General features: G+C 31.2%; 1 protein-coding gene across 1 annotated transcript; it reads left to right on the top strand.

Annotated features, from left to right (window-relative positions):
• Window positions 1-7,234: 7,234 nt before the first annotated feature.
• Window positions 7,235-17,450, top strand: LOC118344228. The gene is made up of 7 exons (XM_035684357.1): window positions 7,235-10,105; window positions 10,955-11,225; window positions 11,311-11,407; window positions 11,521-11,645; window positions 11,731-11,809; window positions 12,421-12,541; window positions 17,385-17,450. The coding sequence occupies exons 1-7, from the start codon at window positions 7,235-7,237 to the stop codon at window positions 17,448-17,450; spliced, it is 3,630 nt and encodes a 1,209-aa protein (XP_035540250.1).
• Window positions 17,451-21,374: the final 3,924 nt, after the last annotated feature.

Here is a 21,374-nt window from a genome sequence, read left to right as displayed (position 1 = left end):
TCTGCTGGTTTTGGCATATTCCGGACTTGGCTGCTTCCATCGATTTCAGTAGAGCGCTAACAGCAATGACTAGAAGTTTCATCGTCGGTTTACGATTTGAATATAATTCACCAATTTTAACACGGTTCAAACCGAAATCAAACTGACGTCGATTTCTAAACATTTGAACTATTGGCCGACCGATTCTCCATCAATTTCAATTGGTTCCAAAATCTAGCAAATTAGCAATAAATCGTATCGGCGACGGTCGGTTCGGTCAACTTCTGTTCACACCTGACTCTCATAGAATAAAATAACTCGTATGGTAAATTGGTGAGCCGTCCAAACATTCACCTTCTTTCATGTTCCTAAATTATGGGAAGTCGTACTATGTTGTCAAATTATTATACACACGTACACATTTTGGCAATTATGATACGAAACCACACACTGCAAATTTGTCACATGAACAATATATGCATGCCAACTACTGTTCTTGTTTTTTTTTTTTTCATATATATCTTCCTAAGGTGATGTTTGGATTCGAAGATGACTTGAGATGACTTGAGATGAGCTGAGATGAGCTGAGATGAGTTGAGATGGATTGTGAATAGTAATGAGATGAGTTGTGAATAATAGTGAGATTTGTGAGTTAAAGTTGTTGAATAGTAATGAATAGTAGTGAGATGAGTTGAGATGAGTTGAGATGAGTTGAGATGAGCTGAGATGACTTGTGAATCCATCTTAAAAGCGTGTATAAGATGAACAGTAGTGAATAGTAACAGAAACAACGTTTTCTTTTTCTCGTTGCTTCTTCCGATTCTATTCTGATATTCAGTTCAGATTTTACTCATCTTCCTCGTTCAGTTAGCATGCAAAATATCTTATACATGTAAAATATCTAATCTTCTTTACATATATAACAGATGAAATATCAGATCTACACTTAGATCTCAAATTTACAGAACAATTCAAATTTACAGAACATTTCTCAAACTCAACTCAACGAAGAAAAAATTTTCCCGTACTCTTCAGATTTCTTCCACCCGTTGGTATGCATTTCTCATCTAATCTCACCTCTAACTTCTCCATTTTGTTTTTTTTTTTCCTGTTTCTCGCATATTTTTTTCTTTTTTCTCCGTGTGCGTTTCTGTGGGGGAGACGGAGAGCTGCGCGTGGGGGACTCCGAAGGTGGTCGCCGCCTTGAAGGGGACTCGTCGGTGGTGGTCGTGAGGTTCGGTGGCCACGTACGGCGGCGTAACGTGAAACAAATGGGTGAAACCCATTTCCGTTCGGTCTCCGTGGGGGAGACCGAGGGCTGCGCGTGGCCCACTGCGAAGGCGGCTGGGATGGTCGCCGCCTTGAGGGGGACTCCTCCGTCGTGGTCGTTGACCGTCGGTGTCGGCGTACGGCGGCGGAAACTCAAAAAAATCAAAGAAACCCATTTCGGTTCTCCTTCCACGGAGGAGATCCATGGCTGCGCGTGGGGAAGATTGAAACTGCCAGGGATGCTCGCCGGCGTGAGGAGAACACGCCGATGTTGGCCGTGACGATAGCCGGGACTCGACGGCGCCGGGCAGCGCTGGAGGAGAACCAGCCGTGCTCCGGACTCGCCTACGAGAGAGAGAGAGTTTAAGAAAAAATAATTGTGTCAAATACATTGAATAAGTATTTATATGTCCTACAATTGGCCATCTGAAAATGTTCAATAATAAAATTTTTTTTTTCTTTTCTTTACAACTATACTCTTGTTTTTACTATAATATTACATTGTTGAATTTTTTACATAAGTTGAACTCCGTGAAGTTGAAAGTGAAAACAAGATATCCCAACAACAAGCTACTCATAAAAGTATCAAAAGTATGGATCCTTTAACTTCTTAATTTCATACTGTAAATTAATAACTGAAATAATTTATTTTGCTTCATTGATTTTAGAATTTTTTAAGTCAATTATTTAATGTCATTTATTCAATATTTATTCTGCATGAACTTTGAACTGTTTCAAATTATAATTTCGAATTAGTTTAAAAATTATTTGAAGGTTTTTACATTATATATTATTTATATGACATAATTTAATTTAAAAAATAAATTTTTAAAATTTAAATCTTATGTATTCAAGATAATATAACTAGCAGCAAAAATTATATTTAAAATTGTAACACAGTCAATTACATTAAAAAAATGTACAAATAAAACATAAAAGTGGCTACATATAGAATTTTTATATAGAAAAACTTTATCAACAAATCTATTTCTATATGTAAATACTTATATCAATATTTATAGTTTTACCTATATAATTATACAGAATCAATTATTGAAATATTAAAAATTTTAAAAATTGAAATTTAAATTAAAGATTTTGATAAAATAGAGTACGTACTTATTAAAAATAATATTGTATATAAACTTATACTCTAAAAGATGCTTGAAAAATAAAATAAAATAATAATTTTGTGAATATTCAATGATAAATTATTTCGGCTATATACAACAATAATAAACAGTACCACAATAATAAATGAATTTTACTACACAACTTCTATCACATTTTACATTTTATATTTTTTTAAATTTTTTAAATTTTTAATATTTTTTTTAAAATTTTTTTGTGAGTTTATTCTTTTTAAATTATTTCAAATTTTCTATTTATTATACATATAATAAATATTTGATAAAAAAATAATAAAAATTAAAAATTATATGGAGTGTAGAGTGTTAGAAGGTAGTGAAGATTTTTTTATAATAAATACTACTAACCAATACAAATAGTAATTAACAGTGCTATAATATGTGATACAATAATAAACAGTACCGAACATTACTCGTGAACAATAATAAATAATTACAGTAATAAACAGTTCTAAACAGTAAAATAAATGATAAAATTTTATTAAATATTTTAACAAATTAAAATCATGTAAATAATTAGAGTTTTTAATATAATTTAAATCTCATAATATTTTTAATTAACTAAAATCATTTTATCTAAATGATTTTCTATCATTATAATATCTTTAGAATTTTCAAAATAAAAGAGATTTACTTTAATAATGAAAAATGTGAGAATAATATAAAAATAAAATATTCTGGATTTTTTCAATGCTCCTTGGGTCATTGAATATTATGGTTGAATTTTACAACTTGTATTTTAAAATATGCTTCAAGAACAAAATGAAATAAAAATTTTATGAATATTAATAATAAAGTTTGTAAATAATAGAGATGTACTTTCCGATTAAATAATTATTAGATTTTAAAAAATAAAAGTTTAGTAGTGGTATTAATGAAAGTTTTTATATATATAAACTTGAGACAAGAAATTCTACCGACAAATTTAGTTCTATATGTAAATACTTACATCAATATTTACAGTTTTACCCATATAATTATACATAATCAATTAGTAAAATATTGAAATTTTTAAAAATAAAAAATTTAATTAAATAATTTGATAAAATAGAGTACACATTCAATAAAATTAATATTGTGCATAAACTTGTATTTTAAAATATGCTTCAAGAACATAATGAAATACAAATTTTATGAATATTAATAATAAAGTTTGTTAAAATATTTTTAAATTATAATTATGTAATTATACTTCTTTTACTATTATTTTACTCGGTTTCCGTGGGGGAGACGGAGGGCTGCGCGTGGCGGCCTTCGAAGGTGGGTGGGATAATCGCCACCTTGAGGGGGACTCCTCGGTGGTGGTCGTGCCCTTCGGTGGCCGCGTACGGCGGCGGAAAACCACATAAATGGGAGAAACCCATTTCCGTTCTCTTTCCATAGAGGAGATCCATGGTTGCGCGTGGGGAACATTGGTGGTGCCAGGGATGGTCATCGGCGTGAGGGGAACACGCCGGTGATGATGGCCGGCGCTCGGCAGCAACGGGCTGCGCTGGAGGAGAGGAGCCGAGCTCCGGAATCGCGTAGGAGAGTGAGAAAGTGTTTGAAATAAAATGTTTTCGGAATAAAATGAAATATTAACTATTTATATTTGTATTATTCTACAATTTTTCATCTGAAAATATTAAATAATAGTAAATTTTTTTTTTTCTTTACAACTCTACTTTTGTTCTTACTAGAATTTTATATTGTTGAATTTTTTATATAGGTTGAACTCCATGAAATTGAAAGTGGAAACAAAATATCTCAACAACTAGCTGCTTATAAAAATATCAAAAGTATGGATCTTTTAACTTTTTAGTTTCATACTGTGAACTAATAACTGAAATAGTTTATTTTGCTTCTCTGATTTTAGAATCTTTTAAATCAATTATTTAATATCATTTATTCAATATTTATTCTGTTTAAATTTTGAGCTGTATTAAATTATAATTTCAAATTAAATGTTATTCCAACATATTTAAATGTTATATCTTATTAGTTACATATGCATGTTTATAGAAAAAAAAAAAAAAATTTAAAAATTGTTATAAAATTGCTCATAAAATTCTACTGACAAATTTAGTTTTATATGTAAATACTTACATCAATTTAAAAAAATTTAAAAATTGTTATAAAATTGCTCATAAAAATCGAAAATTTAATTAAATAATTTGATAAAATAGAGTATACATTCAATAAAATTAATATTGTGCATAAACTTGTATTTTAAAATATGCTTCAAGAACAAAATGAAATAAAAATTTTATGAATATTACTAATAAAGTTTGTAAATAATAGAGATGTACTTTCCGATTAAATAATTATTAGATTTTAAAAAATGAAACATAACAGTTGAATAAAAATTATTATAAAATTGAAATATTTTCAAATTATAATTTTTTAATCATACCTCTTCTGCTATTATTTTACTACTAATCCTACCGACAAATTTAGTTCTATATGTAAATACTTACATTGATATTTACAGTTTTACCCATATAATTATACATAATCAATTAGTAAAATATTGAAATTTTAAAAAATCCAAAATTTAATTAAATAATTTGATAAAATAGAGTACACATTCAATAAAAATAATATTGTGCACAAACTTGTATTTCTTCAAAAACTAGGTTGTTTTATTCTGTTGGAATACATACTTAACTTGAGACAAGAAATATATATAAAAACTTGCAAACAAAATATAACATTTTCATGAATTTCAAAATTTGTTGTTTCCTTTTATTTGTTTAAATATTTAATTTAATTGTAAGTTTTTTTATTTCTACTTTCTTCATCTGCAATTCATGCTATAACAATTATATAATTTCTATATCTATTGTTGGTTTATTTCTAATTTTCATTATCTCTTTTTTACAGCTTCGTTAAATTTGCTGAGTTGACTGAGTTTTTTTAGTCTTTTTACAAGACTACCAAGGTAACCAACGATGTTATAAATATATCTTTTTCAATAGGTTGTTTTATTCTGTTGGAATACATACTTAGATTAAAAAAGTTTTTCAATTTGCATCATTATGAGTTTCTCTTTTATCCAGTTATCGACAAGAATTATTTCCTTCCATGTATAAATGAAAAGTGGTAAGCTTATATTAATAAATTAGTACAAATTTATCATTATATGATTAATTAATTCTTTGATATTCTTATAACTTTAATTCTTGTTTAAAATGATTCTCAAGGTACTACAAAACATCCTAAGATAAACAATTTATATGAGGCTCTTTCTTTAGAAGAAAGAGAACATATACGACAAAAAAAGAAAGAAAAATATCTACAACAAAGGAATTCTACGAATGATACTACTCATCATGAAGAACAATTTTTCTCCCAACCAATCGTTGACGATGAAACAAATGTGTTGGGAGATCATATAGAATCCATACACAATAATGAAGAAGTCAGGCCATATTGTACAAAAAGACAACGCACTTTTCGTGCCGAAGCTGGAACCAGTGATATATCCTCCGTTGAACAATTCGAATATAGTTCTAATATTGGTAGTTATGGAGCACTCTATCAGGAAATAAACACAGTTGAAATTACATCAACAAAATCTCTATTTCGGGGTAAGAAAGATGTATAAAATTAAATCGTATTTCTTTTCCTTCTTTTCCTTTCTTATATACAACTTCATTCAATGATACCACCATTGGAAACTATAGCAACTTTAAACATTTACCTCATTTTTATGATTCATTTTTCCTCCATAGGAAATCAACATCAACAATCAGCTGATCATAGGAAAATATTACAACAGTGCCATTTGAGGCAACTCTCTTACCATCAGTACCATTCTGTAGATTTTGTGAAGCAAAAAGATTTCAACATGAAACAAAAGGTTTTTATTGTGCCGATGGAACAATCTCTTTAACTACAAATGATGTTCCAGAACAACTTTACCATTTGTTTACTTCCAACACAGTTGAATCAACCAACTTTCTTACGTATGTTCGCACATACAACAACAAATTTGCTTTCACATCATTTGGAGTTAAATTTGATAGAGATTTGTGTAGAAGGAACAGAGGTATTTACACATTTCGAGCTCAAGGTCAAATTTATCATTACATTAATGACTTAGTTCCTTTGGATGGGCATCCTTCATATCTACAACTATATTTTTATGATACCGAACATGAATTAGACAATCGTGTTTATGACATTGGAAGATTGGATTCATCAACTGTTGCTCAACTTATGGATATTCTTCATGTTAATCCATACTCAACATTCTTTCGAACTCTTGGAGATCTGCCCAATTTGAAAAATTACAAAATTCATATTAGATCAGATGTGGGTTTGGACCAGCGTGTTTTTAACACTCCGTCAGCTTCTCAAGTAGTAGTCATTTGGATTGAAGATGATGATTCAGAACATTTGAGAGGACGAAATATTGTGGTATTCAATCATGCAGGTGGAAGTCATATAGTCCAATACTATTTTGGCTGTTATGATCCACTGCAATATCCATTGTTATTTCCTTTTGGTGATACTGGTTGGCACCAAGGAATATTAAGAATAAAGAAAGGTGATAGACTACCACAACAAGTAACAAGAGTATCAGTCGACCCTCAACAATCAGTATCAGCAGAACAACTGCTTATAAAGGAACAAGAAGGTTAAAATAATTATTCTTCTTTTAACTTTTAATTGTTCCAATATAACAATGTTATATTTCTAATTTATTAAATTTATTATCTTACAGAACTGAAAAAAATAGAAAACAACAGGTTGTCTCATGTCGCGAGTACTATTGCTACAAACTTCAAATTAGGAAAAATACAAAATCTATTTTACTATTCTCGGGCTGTTTACTGCAGTAGTTTGTTGTTGATATGTACGTAAAAATTGAGACGTCAAGATTGGATTATTTTCGTAATAAGCAACAAGAGATTCGATCTGAAGTATATCAAGGAATAGTTGACAGTCTATCAATTGGACAAAACAATGCTTCTAAAGTTGGTAAACGCATCATTCTGCCTTCTTCTTTTATTGGAGGTCCAAGAGATATGCGCAAAAGATATATGGAAGCAATGGCTTTAGTCCAACGTTTTGGAAAACCGGACAGCTTTTTAACCATGACATGCAACCCAAGTTGGAAAGAAATCTTAGATGAATTGGGTCCACAAGAAGAAGCACAAAATCGTCCTGATTTGATTGCACGTATCTTTAGAGCAAAATTGGAAGAACTGAAGGATGAATTATTCAAACGGGAGATATTTGGGAAAGTTTCAGCATATGTATACGTCATTGAACATAAAAAAAGAGGACTACCACATGCACATTTCTTGATCATACTACAAAGAGATTGGAAAATCTATGCTCCAGAATCTTTTGATGAAATTGTATCAGCAGAAATACCTGACAGAGAAAGAAATCTACATTTATACAAAACAGTAAAAAGACATATGATGCATGGCCCCTGTGGAGTACTGAATCCGAACAATGTGTGTATGAAAGCAAATGGCAGTTGTAAAAATCACTTTCCAAAAGGTTTTGTACCTAACACAACCGTTGGAATCGATTGTTTCCCACAGTACAAACGTTGTGATAATGGAATGACTGTCAAAGTCAGAGGCAAAGATTTAGATAACCATTGGGTTGTTCCACATAATCCATATCTCCTCGCAAAATTTGATTGTCACTTGAATGTAGAAATTTGCTCAACAATCAAAGCAGTCAAATACCTTTATAAGTACATTTATAAAGGTCATGATCGTGTTGCTTTCAACTTGATTCCTGGACAAAACATCCAAGATATAGATGAAATTCAACAATTTCAATCAGCCAGATGGATTGCTCCACCAGAAGCTATGTGGAGAATATACGGTTTTATTCTTAATGAAATGCATCCATCAGTTTACAGTTTACATCTACATCTTGAAGATCAACATCTGGTAGCTTTTCATGCACATGACAACCTTAACAATGTTCTGAGATCTGATTTTACGGCAAAATCAATGTTGACTGAATTCTTTTCAACAAATCAAGTTAATGAAAATGCACGAAAACTACTGTACAAAGAATTTCCTGAAGCTTTTGTTTGGAACCAACAACACAAAATATGGACTCCAAGAAAGAAGAAAACTGTTATAGGCCGCATTGTTACAGCAAGTCCATTCGAAGGTGAAAGGTATTACTTACGGATATTATTAAATCATATAAGAGGCCCTTTATCATTTGACCACATCAAAACAGTTGGCAATGTCACTGCACCAACCTTTCGTGAAGCAGCTACATTACATGGTTTGTTACAAAGAGATACCAGTTTACAAGATTGTATGCAAGAGGCTTCCTTATACCAAATACCACACAGTTTAAGACGGTTATTTGTAACAATTTTAGTATACTGTAATCCAACAAATCCTAGAGAACTTTGGGAATATTTTGAACAAGATATGTCAAGTGATTTCCAAACAAGTGTTGCAACATCAGCAGATATTAGGACAAAAGTCTTACGAAGCATCTCTTCTACACTTGAATCGATGGGAAAAGACATAAACATGTTTCATTTAATAGAACATGATGTCTCTTTCGATCAGAACGAAACTGAAGCTAGAGAAATAAATGATGAATTTGCAGTTCTGATACCAGAAGAAGATCTTATGGCTTCGATGAGTCTTAATTTTGAACAACAACACGCATATGAATCAATTTTGCAGAAAGTCCTTCTAAATGAATCTGCTGCATTTTTCATTGATGGTCCGGGCGGAACAGGGAAAACATTCTTATATAAAGCACTTCTCGCTACAGTAAGATCAAGAAACTTAATTGCTCTTGCAACTGCATCGTCTGGTGTTGCTGCATCTATTTTACCTGGAGGTCGAACAGCCCATTCACGCTTCAAAATTCCATTAGATCTTGACAAAAATAGTACCTGTTGTGTAAGCAAACAAGGTGCTCTTGCCAAATTGTTACGTCTTGCAAAGCTAATCATATGGGATGAAGCACCTATGTCTAGAAAAGAATGTATGCAAGCATTGGATAAAATGTTACGAGACATAACTGATTCAAGATTACCATTTGGTGGAAAAATTATCGTATTCGGTGGAGATTTTCGTCAAGTCTTACCTGTGATTCGGAAAGGCACAAGACAAGAAGAAGTTAATGCCAGTTTAGCATCGTCATATTTGTGGTCTACTTTAACTAAGATTAGGTTGAGTAAAAATATGCGAGCAAGATTCGATCCAAACTTCTCAAATTATTTGCTTCAGGTCGGAAATGGAACAACACCAATCACAATTGAGAATAAGATCAAAATTCCTAATGAAATGCTCATTCCTTACAAAAATGATGTGGAGTCTTTAGATGATCTGATCGATGCAGTCTTCCAAGATATTGGCAGCTATTCAGAGAATTTATCCGAAATGACAAATCGAGCTATCTTGACACCAAAGAACAACTCTGTCGATGAGATAAATACAATACTTATTCAAAGATTTCCTAGTACAGTTACACAATACTATAGCTTCGATGAAACGATTGATACATCAGAACAAGGAATCATGGAGGATTTTTTAAATACATTGACACCAAATGGACTTCCACCTCATGAGCTGTTACTAAAAAAAAATTGTCCTATCATGTTACTCAGAAATGTCAATCCTTCAGAAGGTTTATGCAATGGAACACGTCTTATTTGTCGCAACTTTGAACGAAATATCATTGATGCTGAAATTGCAGTTGATCACCACACCGGAAAAAGAGTTTTCATACCAATGATTCATTTCTTACCAAATGCAGACGATAATAGTAGTTTTCCATTCAAAAGAACACAATTTCCTATCAGATTAAGTTTTGCGATGACAATAAATAAAGCACAAGGACAGACATTAGATTTTGTTGGTGTATACTTGCCTCAACCTGTATTTTGTCATGGCCAACTCTATGTAGCACTATCAAGAGCCAAGACTTCTGCTTCAGTAAAAGTTCTTATAAGACCAATATCAACTCAAGATTGTGAAGAAGCTGAAACAAATAATATTGTTTATAAAGAATTACTAACACTAGAATATCCATCATAAACTTCTGTAAGTAATCAAATTTCAATATATACCTCTCAATTGAATACAATTTGTTTTTCCATTATGTAATTTTCAGAACTTCCTATTTTTCTTTTATTGAAATTGTTTTATTTAAATTCAATTGTTTAAACTAATATTTTCTTTCTCTTCATTCATAAGTAGGCTTCAACATGAGGACTATCTATACATCAATCAAAGACATTACTCCAAGTACAAGAAATTGGAGCATCAAGATGATTGTGTCAGACAAATCTCCCAAACGTACTGCACAACATTCGCCGACAAAAAATCAAAATCTGACATTGATAGACCCTGAGGTAACACATTGACATCATCATCATTCTTGCAAAAATATACTTAATATTTATATTATATTCTTTCACATGATATATCCAAAATAAATATATTTTCCCCTTACAACATAGATTCATTCTAACTATATTCTCAGATTAAATCTTATATATATTTAATAAATACTATTTCACAATCAATAGAATACAAATAACTATTCATTTATACAATATTATGCAGGGCAACCGACTACAAGCAACAATTTTCGGCAAATATATAGACCTACGTAATGACATGTTACACATCTTCCGGTCTTACTACATCAGTAATGCTTATGTTAAGCCTTTAGATCCCAGGCATAGAATTGAAGCGCATGAATACCAGTGGATCTTAAATTCAAGAACAATCATCGAAAACATTCCAGATGACGAAGTGGAATTACAATCACCAGAATATGATATTATCCCATTCACCAATCTGCATGACTACAAAGACACTGGAACCGAAATAGGTAAACATCACATCGATATATTTAACATACATCTTGATACTCTTATTCAGTTTTCACAAAAATTTTATTTAACATAATTGGACAGCTATTCTGGCAATCGCAATATACATGAAACCTCCTAGAGAAATTACCTCAATACATGGGCCAACAAAAATTCAAAAAATATATGTTATCGACCAGAGGTAAAAAAGATTTCTCAACTTTATATGTGATATTAATAAATTCTTTAATTAACTTTTTTTCAATACTATTTCATCATGCTACACTTTTAAATACTTTCTCCTAAATTTTACAGCCTAATGCCCATATGGTTGACTATGTGGAGTCGATTTGTGGATGGTGAATGCCGAACAATCTCTGATATTATTGAAGTTAAGCCAACTCTACTCGCAACACGTATAAAAGTTGGTTCATACAATGGTATATTACACAACTTATAATATCAGTATTTATTAAAAATAGAATGTTATTATCTACTAACAAATTTCTTTTCTTTATAATATAGGTCTCTCTCTTTCGTCTCAACCAACGAGTGTATTTACCTTAAATCCTGTCATCCCTGCTGCAATTCCATTATGTCAATGGTAATTCTTTCTTACTTTATTATATATATGTACAATTTGTACCTACTATATCTTTTCCTCCATGATTTCTCTCATTCATTTTAAATTATTCTAAAAATATTTAGGACGATACTAAACCATGCACTGCTTGAAGAAATCGTCGAAAAAAATCTACATCACACAACGGCATCAGCATCAGCGTCGGCATCAAATGTTGACATGAAAGACATAATTAAGCTTGATGATCTTGCTGGTTTTCTTAAATCATTACAACCAATGACGGTACATTTCTAACCTTATCTTAAGGTTACATATTATTTACAACCACTAAAAATATATATCTGTTGCAAAATTAATGCAGAAAGCAAAATTTTGGATTAAAGCAACTATTTGTGTGGTCGATCTCCATCAAATATTCTTCTACATGTCCTGCATCGGGTGTAAAAAGGGGACTGGATATGAACAAAATGAAAAATTTCAATGTTATCATTACAAATACATGAGTAATGCACAACCACGGTATACATCTTATATTCATATTTTACGTCGTAAATGTTTCTTTAATCAATTTTATATTATATTCAAATTATTGCTTAATCATTCAGACTAAAAAATATAGTTTGTTTATATAGCTGTCGAGCTTACATCGACGTTGACGATGGTAATGCACGACTAGGAGCTGTCATGTTCGGTAAAATCGCAGAAGAAGCTCTAGGTTGCACAGCAATCGAACTAATGGAACATACAGGAGAGGTAACCAACTTATTCATATTCCAATTTATATTTTAAAAACATTTAATTTTAGATATTCAAATAGGAAATTATTAAAAATATCTTTTACATTATATTTATTCACCATACAGGAACATTTACCGTATATCCAAAATATTGCAAAATTATGTTCCACAAAAAAATGGATCATACAATTGGGTGCAGATTTAGATCAACTCCAAAAACAACGTCACAAAAACTTCAACGTTCTCTCCATAAATGCTGTGAATGAGGAGAACAATGCTGTGAATGAAGAAAACACACCACTTTGAATCCATTATGTAATATTTAGTTGTTTCATACTTTACTTTCAGTAGCAAAAGAAACAATTATGTAATATTAAGTCGTTTTAAACTCTACTTTCAGTAACCAAAAAAACAATTATGTAATATTCACTTTCCTGACTTGCTTAAACATATAGTCTGTCTAAATCTATTATTAGAGATTTTAAACAATTATATTTTACTTAAACAATTAATTATGTTATCTTCATAGACCTTATCATTAAATTCTCTTATTCTACATTAGATGTTTATATTTTAGAATAACCTAATACAGGGCAAACGTGCATCGCACGTAAATACACTGCTAGTATATATATATATGTATATAGTTCCTTGTTTTTATTAAAATGAAAACATGACAATATTATAAATGCAGCTATCCACCAAAAGTACACGAGTGAGGATAAATATGATCATGATATGGTAATTAATGCTTATTTCTCAATGGAAGGAGGAAGCCCATGCATCTACCTACCTAGCTAACAAAGTTATGAATTCCTAACCGAACCTATTAAAAAGATTAAGCAAATAAATTACTATAACTCCTTGAAATTACTCGTGCAAGGAAGCACTTTTAAAAGAAAAGTGATAATTGGGGTCAAAACTATTAACTTTGATCCAAGTACCGTTGGGGATTTAGAAATATATAGCTTTGGATGGATTGGGTTAGATGCATGCGGTGATCACCTAACATTTATATATATATATATATATATATATATATATATATATTAATGCATGATATTGCACTATTGCGAAGCATCAAATGAATTAAAAGGAGGATTTGATGTAGCAACAGCTAGCTAGCTAGCTCCGAATTAATACCATTAATGGTACACCAAAATATGCTTATTGTTTTTCTCATCCACACCTCTAGCTATATATATATATATATATATATAGAGAGAGAGAGAGAGAGAGAGAGAGAAAGAGAGAGAGAGAGGGCCCTCCTTAGAAAATTAACCTATTTTTTTAGAGAAAAAAACCCCACATGCATGAGCTTTATATTAATTTATGCATATATGCCACCACATGATGAATGATGTGTAGGTCCCTATTATGTGCCAATTTGATCGAACCGATCATGTGAAGCACATGAGTGTCTATTAATGGCATTTCTGTACGTATGACTTTATATGTTTGAACTTTTCTAATTGAATTGCTAATATAACCCTTATTGATCATCAAGAATATCATATATCGGTCGATCGGTTTCATATATAAATGATACTCATGCACATCATGTATACCTCTACCATGCATATTACAAGAAAAACGATTATTTACGATGAGAATAGACTTATTTTAATAAAAAATGATAATTTTCTTTATAAATAACTGATCACATATAAGCATTTTTCTTGTAATGACAGTAAAATTAAATTAAAATTTTCCGAGGTGGCATATTGAATCAACTAGCTACACCATGTACACCAAATTAACTTGGATGGATATCTCAAAGATATATATTGGAACAGACAGCTTTAAGTCAAGCTTGCTGTCTAAGATAAGTCGGGTCCCAGGTTTCATTATTATATATGTTAATTTTAAGAGACAAAAATCTTCCTCAAGAGACATATATAACACAGGACCCAATTAAGTTTCATATACAAGTCTTAATATTTAATTAGTTTAATAATTATTTATTATTAGCTATAAGTGAGAATCATAACATTCTTAGCCTAGATCATGGACTAAATTAATTATCTTCCAAACTTCGTCAAAAAGGCTAATCAAGTTTTAAAATGATATCCATACAATCATTTTCACGACCCTTTACACAATTATATATATATATATATATATATTTTTTTTTCACAATCATTTAATCTTAATTTGCACAACCATTTTTGAATATATGAGTAATGATACCTACATAATGATCATGTTCTAAAATTAGAATATTTTTATAAAGTGACGTTACTTTTATAAGATATTTTACAAAAATAATCTTCATGATTTAAAACACGATTGTCATGTAAAGAATTGTGAGAGAAAACATCAATTTTAAAAAGTTTTAAAGCTAAAAATAACTTAAGCTTGCATTGCAGTCCTCAAATGGAGACTGTATCTAATATTGTTCTTGTGAAAATAGATGTATTATGTGTATCATTTTCCATGCGCTATAAAATAATAGTTGTAACGACATCATGTTCCTTTTCATCCCATGCATGAAGTTTATGGCACGCATGAATGGCAGTACGTACTACGAGTGGTTTCGACTGATCTGTTTATGGCGGTAGCGCGCGGTAAAGATGTTAATTAGCTAGTAGTACTGGTTGTTGCGACCATTATATATATATATGGTGGCAATACTGCATCTAAACTTTTAAACAAAATAATATATACATGATGGCATCAATATCCCCATTTGACAACCCTTTTTGGCAATTACTATCATTAACATTTTTTTTTCCAATTTTTATATTTTATTTAGATGAAAATGACTTTTTATTGATCATGTTTGCAAAAAAATGATTGGATCGAAGAAAAAAAAAATAATTTTGTTAAAGGTTGTAAAAAATGATTAATTGCCATTAAACAACGTTGACTAGACCCGTTTAGATAAAAAAACGGTTTCATCTCATCTTATTATTACAATTTTTTTCAATTCTCACACAATTGCATGCTCCACCATGACATTAAGGTCAACTGCAAAATTAAGGCAACCTTAATAACAACAATAAATTGAGGCAATTTTCGTACTTGATAATTAAAGCTAGCTGACCAATTTTCTCATACCCTATAAACTCGATATATAAGAACTCAACACAAAATTAATTAATAGGTTAGGGTTGGAAGATCTGATCCGCTTAATTAACTATGAGTCGGGTTATGGTTAACTCATATTTGACCTACGAGTAATGCTATGCACTAAACTATCATCTCACTTTTATCCTATTATATAAGATGTGTCATGATATTTATCATCATTAGATAATAAAGAATCATTCAATAGTAATGATCATCCAATAGTAATAAATATGACACATCTTATATAATAAGATGAAAGTGAGATGGTGGTGTGGTATATATAATTTTTCTTGACCTAAACGATCATAAGATGTTTTTGATAGATTTATAAGCAGTGCTATATATTAAAGTAACCAACTCATACCATTTATTAAAGAAAATCATGATTAATTTCCCTTGAAGTGACGAATTAATTTAAATTGATTTTCACTTGAGTACTGATCATTGATGTAAGAAATCATGTAAAATATGCCACATTCGTCAGTGTAATTAGAGACGAGAAATTTAAGATATCGAGCCATATTAGGCCTTGTTTGGTTTGGTATATGAGATGATCATCTCATCATCACAATTTTTTTAAATTCTTATATAAAATATAATAAATAATTCAATTTTTTTAAATATTAAAATAAAAATAATATTAAAAAATTATATTCTAACAATATTTTATTTAATTTTTAACTTTCATCTCATCTTATCTGTGTAATCAAACTAGGTCTTACTAAACAAATCTAAAACTTGGTAGCCTCAAGGAGGGAGTACCGTGTGAGAGGTACTGGGAGGGATAGGATACCCATGAATTCCTTTCATGAACTAAGTTTTCAAGATTCTTTTTCATTTTAATTTTATTATTATTATTATTATTTAACTTTTCTTAGATATGTGAAAGTCATGTTATTCTAGTGAAGTGTAAAGTTAAAGACAGTATAGATAGATTATTTCCTAAAATCGATAAACAGACCCATGCATTAATTGACAAGTGATCAAGTACTCCTGATCATGATCATCTGATGAAAATGAAAAATTCAAGTCTTGATCCGACAACAGGAACAAAATCAAGGACCTTAGGATCAAATTTTCTCTATATAATAATTAACCAACTTGTCAATAAATGAATTAGGTGCATGCATGGCACGGCAATGCTTAGATTTTGACAACCCAACAAAGCAACTTAGGCTGAATTACACTTGAATTTGATCACAGAATCTCTGGCCGATCGAAGAAGATATGTTCAAGAAGAATGAAAAGACAATGCCCAACATGCATGACGTATTGACCCATGTGTGTACCCATGACAGATAAAAGTTTAGTGATGAATGAAGGAAAAAAGGTGGCATATACGGTAACCACTTTCAATTATTAAAGGTCCAGCTTAGACTCTCATCCCCTCCCTTTCGTTTTTATCAGAAATTGGCTCAACTCAAGGCTGGAATGCTGCAGAGAGAAGTCTACATCTTTCCAATGCCTTTTTTTTTGGAAGAAAAGCATCATCTAGAACAAACTACATGGATTGTGGGCTATGTACGTAGCTAATATTTAGAAGAGAAATGAGAAAAGCTATGTCGGAAACATGCACATACATTCATTCTGACCAGCTTGCTAAAGTTGGTTTAAGTGTAAAGCTGTTTGGTTATTGGATTGCGATCCCCCCCCCACCCACCCACCATCAATCCAACATATAAAGGAGGGGGGGGACAGCTCCTGTGCGTTCAATCTCTTTATCTTCGATCCTCAGCTTTAGGCGAGTTTCGAAACGCCTTTTTTAGGGTCTTCTTAAATATTTGCAGATGGGAATATTATTGAAAGAAAGTCTTGCTGGGGTAGGCTTGTATTCAGCACAGACATGGACTTGAAAGGGGCCCAAAGCTTCTTTAGACATGAAAACGAAAGGTCCGAATGTGTGTGCCTCTAATTTTATTTCTATCTACTCATGTAGTTGTTGCAAACATAATACAGCCAAGGCCCAAGACGGGCTTGAATTCTACACATAATACTACCTGATTCCTCAGTCACACAACTTCATTTTTTATTTTCTATTTCAGAACTTATAATAAAAAGGCCATTTTTTTTATTGGGTTTGTGATTAAGTATTATATTCTAAAGTAAAATTTATAAGGTTTGATTGCAATTACTTCCAATGAGAGAACCACTCTCTCTCAAAAGAAAATGAAAGAAAGAAAGAAGAAAATAATAAAGGGTAACTCCCTCAAAGTCCACCACCATCTGCAGTTATTACCAACTATATATCAATTTTGACAATCACCATTTGAACTACTAAACATTTATAATTTTCTTCATTTTCTCTTGTAGATTTCTTTTTCTTCAATGGAAGAATTTTTTGAGCTGATTTGGATTAAAAAATGAGATGAGATGGTTTTAGATTAAAGATGAAAAAATATTATTAGAATATTATTTTTTAATATTATTATTATTTTAAGATTTGAAAAAATTAAATTATTTATTATATTTTATGTGAGAATTTAAAAAAATTATAATGATAAGATAAGATAAAATGAAATACTTTCTAAATTCAAACTGTGCCAATTTATATTGAATGCAACTTTGTTTTCTGAAAATTTTAATATTTTAATTGATTGTTGTTCTTGTCTTTATATTTTTATTTTGGAAAGTGCTGATGTAAGGATTAGGTGTAAAATTCAGTCCTAACACGCCACCTCAATATCTTAAAAACTTACAATAAGCTCAACTACAGCGAATTAATTCTTTTAAAGGAAAGATCTAAAACCTTAAAATATAAATCCTAAATTTTTAATTACCCTAATGCTAATTATTTTTAAGGCAATCACTAAACATCATTCCGGCCGCCGGTGGTATTTGCTACTTGTGAAATAGTCGGAATATGCCTTAATTTGAGTAATGATACATGGATATGAAATGCATGGGCTCCGTCTTTATTAGTTAAAATAATAATAAAATATTATTAATTTAATAATATTTTTTTAATATTTTTTAATTAATATTTTTTTTTAAATTAAGAGTCACAAGAAAATATTAATGTTATATAATAGGAAATTTGGATAAAGAGAAGAAATTGATAAACTTGGAGTATACATCATAACTCGAGTAATTGAAAACTGTCTACAAACATTCATGATACAACCAACATTCCACAATTCAACTAATCACAAAAATATAACCATCACAAAAATCAACCCATCACAAAAATTTGCCCATCACAAAAAATAAAGACAATGTCCAATCACAAAATTAAAAGTGGGGTAACCACATCTGGTCACATAGTTGCCGACTAGCCACATGTATTTCCATCACATGTGGCTGGACGACCACTAAAATTAGACAAAGTATATGTTAAACATATACTACTGTTAATTATAACATCAAAATAGGCTAAACAAATACTTACACACATTCAAAAGGTGTGGATGGGTTCTCAGATGGTGATGTGATTGCAAACTTAATTCATTAAAGCTTTGTAAATTTCATCCTAAAGACGTTGGAAATAAACTTGCTGCTTTGCATTCATGCCAACTAGATCTAATTGCATTATTTTAGTTTCGAACTTCTTCTTCTCAAGTACAATGTGTTCACTTCTATCCCGCTTTGCCTTGCTTACTGTTTCTCTTTCTCCACCATGTATATATTTCTATCATTTGTCATGCGAGTTAAAGCATGGTTAAATTCAGCATCTGATACTTCTCTAGACTTCCTCTTTCTTTCTTTTTCTTTCTCAGCCTTTTTGCCTGGATGTCTCTCATGGGTGATCTCGACGTTGTCATCCAACATATCGTCTCCGTCTGGAGTTAATCTAGTACTGGCCGGACATTTTCTAGGTGGTTTCCTTCTCATTGATAATGTTGATTGATGTTGTGGCCATTTTGGTTGGTGTATCAATAGACACCAATAGTGCTCCATGGTAAAACTTGTCTTATCAACCTCTTTGTACATAATTTTTATATTCTCAATGTTAAATGAACAAAGTGATAAAGTTAGTATGTAAATAAGCCCAAACATATAAAAAAAACTAAAGGAGAAACAAATTTAATACCTTTTCCATCTCTGTGATACCACTTGGATGCAAAGACTCTACTTGTGCTACAACAACACAAAACTTGTTTGTGCATTTTTGGATGGTTTGCAATCGATTGGTCAATGAAGCAATCGAACGTTTAGGAGTGTTTGGTTTTTTATACTCATTATAGTATTCATAAATTCTTCCCAAATTTGTGTAGATTTTTTGTCAATCCCCCATATAGCATCAATGCAAATGTTTAGCCAAGCTGAAATAAGGAGATTATCCTCTTCTATGGTGAAAGACAACTTATTAAATTTTTTTAGTGTGTGACCTTTGTTCACCTTTAGCTTGTGATGGTTGGACCACCACATTATCATATATGCTATTGAACGGGGTGCTGCATTCTCCTTATCCACCACTTTGCAGGCGAGTAGTGGAGAAGGAATCCGCATCAAATGAAGACTTCATCCTTCAATAATTTAAAGTTCATCATAAAACTTGAATTTGTAGGATCCAATCAATATTAATAATCTTGGTCAGTTATGACAAACAAGCAATAATATAAACTTAAAAATACAAAGCGAAACAAGGGCACTAATGATAAATTATATATTACTAACTGTGGCACAACTAGACACATCAGGGTGTAGCCTAGTGATTAAAAAAGGAGCTTGAAATGGGTTGTAGACTCAAACATTTTGAGTTTGATTTCACAATAGGAATTCCCTTACATAATTTGATTCATGGTTCTAATTTTTTTTTTTCTTTTGGGTGGGGGGGGATTGCGTATCTAACAAAAAGTCCTGCTTTGATGAGGTTCTATGTCATAAAAGAAGCAGCCACTATTGTAGATCATTTACTCAGCACAACATTCTTAAGATATAAGAATAAAAGGTAGGGAATGAGGGGTGAGACCAATTAAAAATGGAACATGCCAAGAGAACCAAAAGAACAATACTATGGATGGGTGCTATTATTAAGGAAACAGTGAACTCATTAGGTGTAGCCAACCCTTTTTTTTTTTTAATAAATAAAAGTAATGGGTGTAGCCAGCCTTTTTATAAAATAGATCCGCCTTAACCCATACAGTAAATCCTAAATAACAAAATAAGTGGGTCTAACTACTCAAAAGCACCCAAAAGAATTATCCTCTGTCCAGTTTTGAATACATTCACCTAAAAATAACATGGGTTCACAACATGTACCCATACCATATCAAGCACATGCAAGGTAATGCAACTATAACACTAAAAATTAGAATGTCTATCTCCAAAATAATATCAACCATGCTTCACATCACATGACTCTTAGAAATTAGAACGATTCCTTTTTTTAAGTGAATCCACCTGCATATGTAATCGTTTTAAACAGTAGTGGGCGCAAACCATGTCTAAACCACAAGGTCATGAAGCTATAGTGGGCACAAACTAGTACTAAACCACAACCAATATTGTCAAGTGGGTAGTTTTAAAGCACAAACCACAACCAGAAGAACAAAGAAGCACAAACCAAAAGCACACTGTGAGTATGAAAAATCACCAATCATGACCCAACCACAACGCATGAACCACAAACCACAAAGCACAAACTAGAAATCATTGGGCAACCACTAGTCTATCAAAATATCCAAATCCAAACTTCCCAAAACCAGCACATAGTGAGTATAAAAAAGAAGGAGCACGAAATTTTACCCAAGGGTTTTCGAGTTTCAACAATCTTGTGATGGGGAGGGACTCTAGGGGAAAAACCAGAAAATAAAGGTCGTTGTGTAGACAAATTCTGT

The sequence above is a fragment of the Juglans regia genome, chromosome 13 (genome assembly GCF_001411555.2).
Source record: "Juglans regia cultivar Chandler chromosome 13, Walnut 2.0, whole genome shotgun sequence".
NCBI classification, from domain to species: domain Eukaryota; kingdom Viridiplantae; phylum Streptophyta; class Magnoliopsida; order Fagales; family Juglandaceae; genus Juglans; species Juglans regia.
Note: the sequence above shows the minus strand (reverse complement) of the source record. Positions and strands in the feature narration are given on the sequence as shown.

Bases quoted from the DNA above. Each gene is read 5' to 3' on its own strand.
- LOC118344228 (XM_035684357.1), top strand. From the start codon at position 7,235: ATGTACGTAAAAATTGAGACGTCAAGATTGGATTATTTTCGTAATAAG. The intron at 11,226-11,310 runs GTAAACATCACA...ATAATTGGACAG, and splicing joins AGACACTGGAACCGAAATAG to CTATTCTGGCAATCGCAATA. The intron at 11,646-11,730 runs GTATATTACACA...TTTATAATATAG, and splicing joins AAAAGTTGGTTCATACAATG to GTCTCTCTCTTTCGTCTCAA.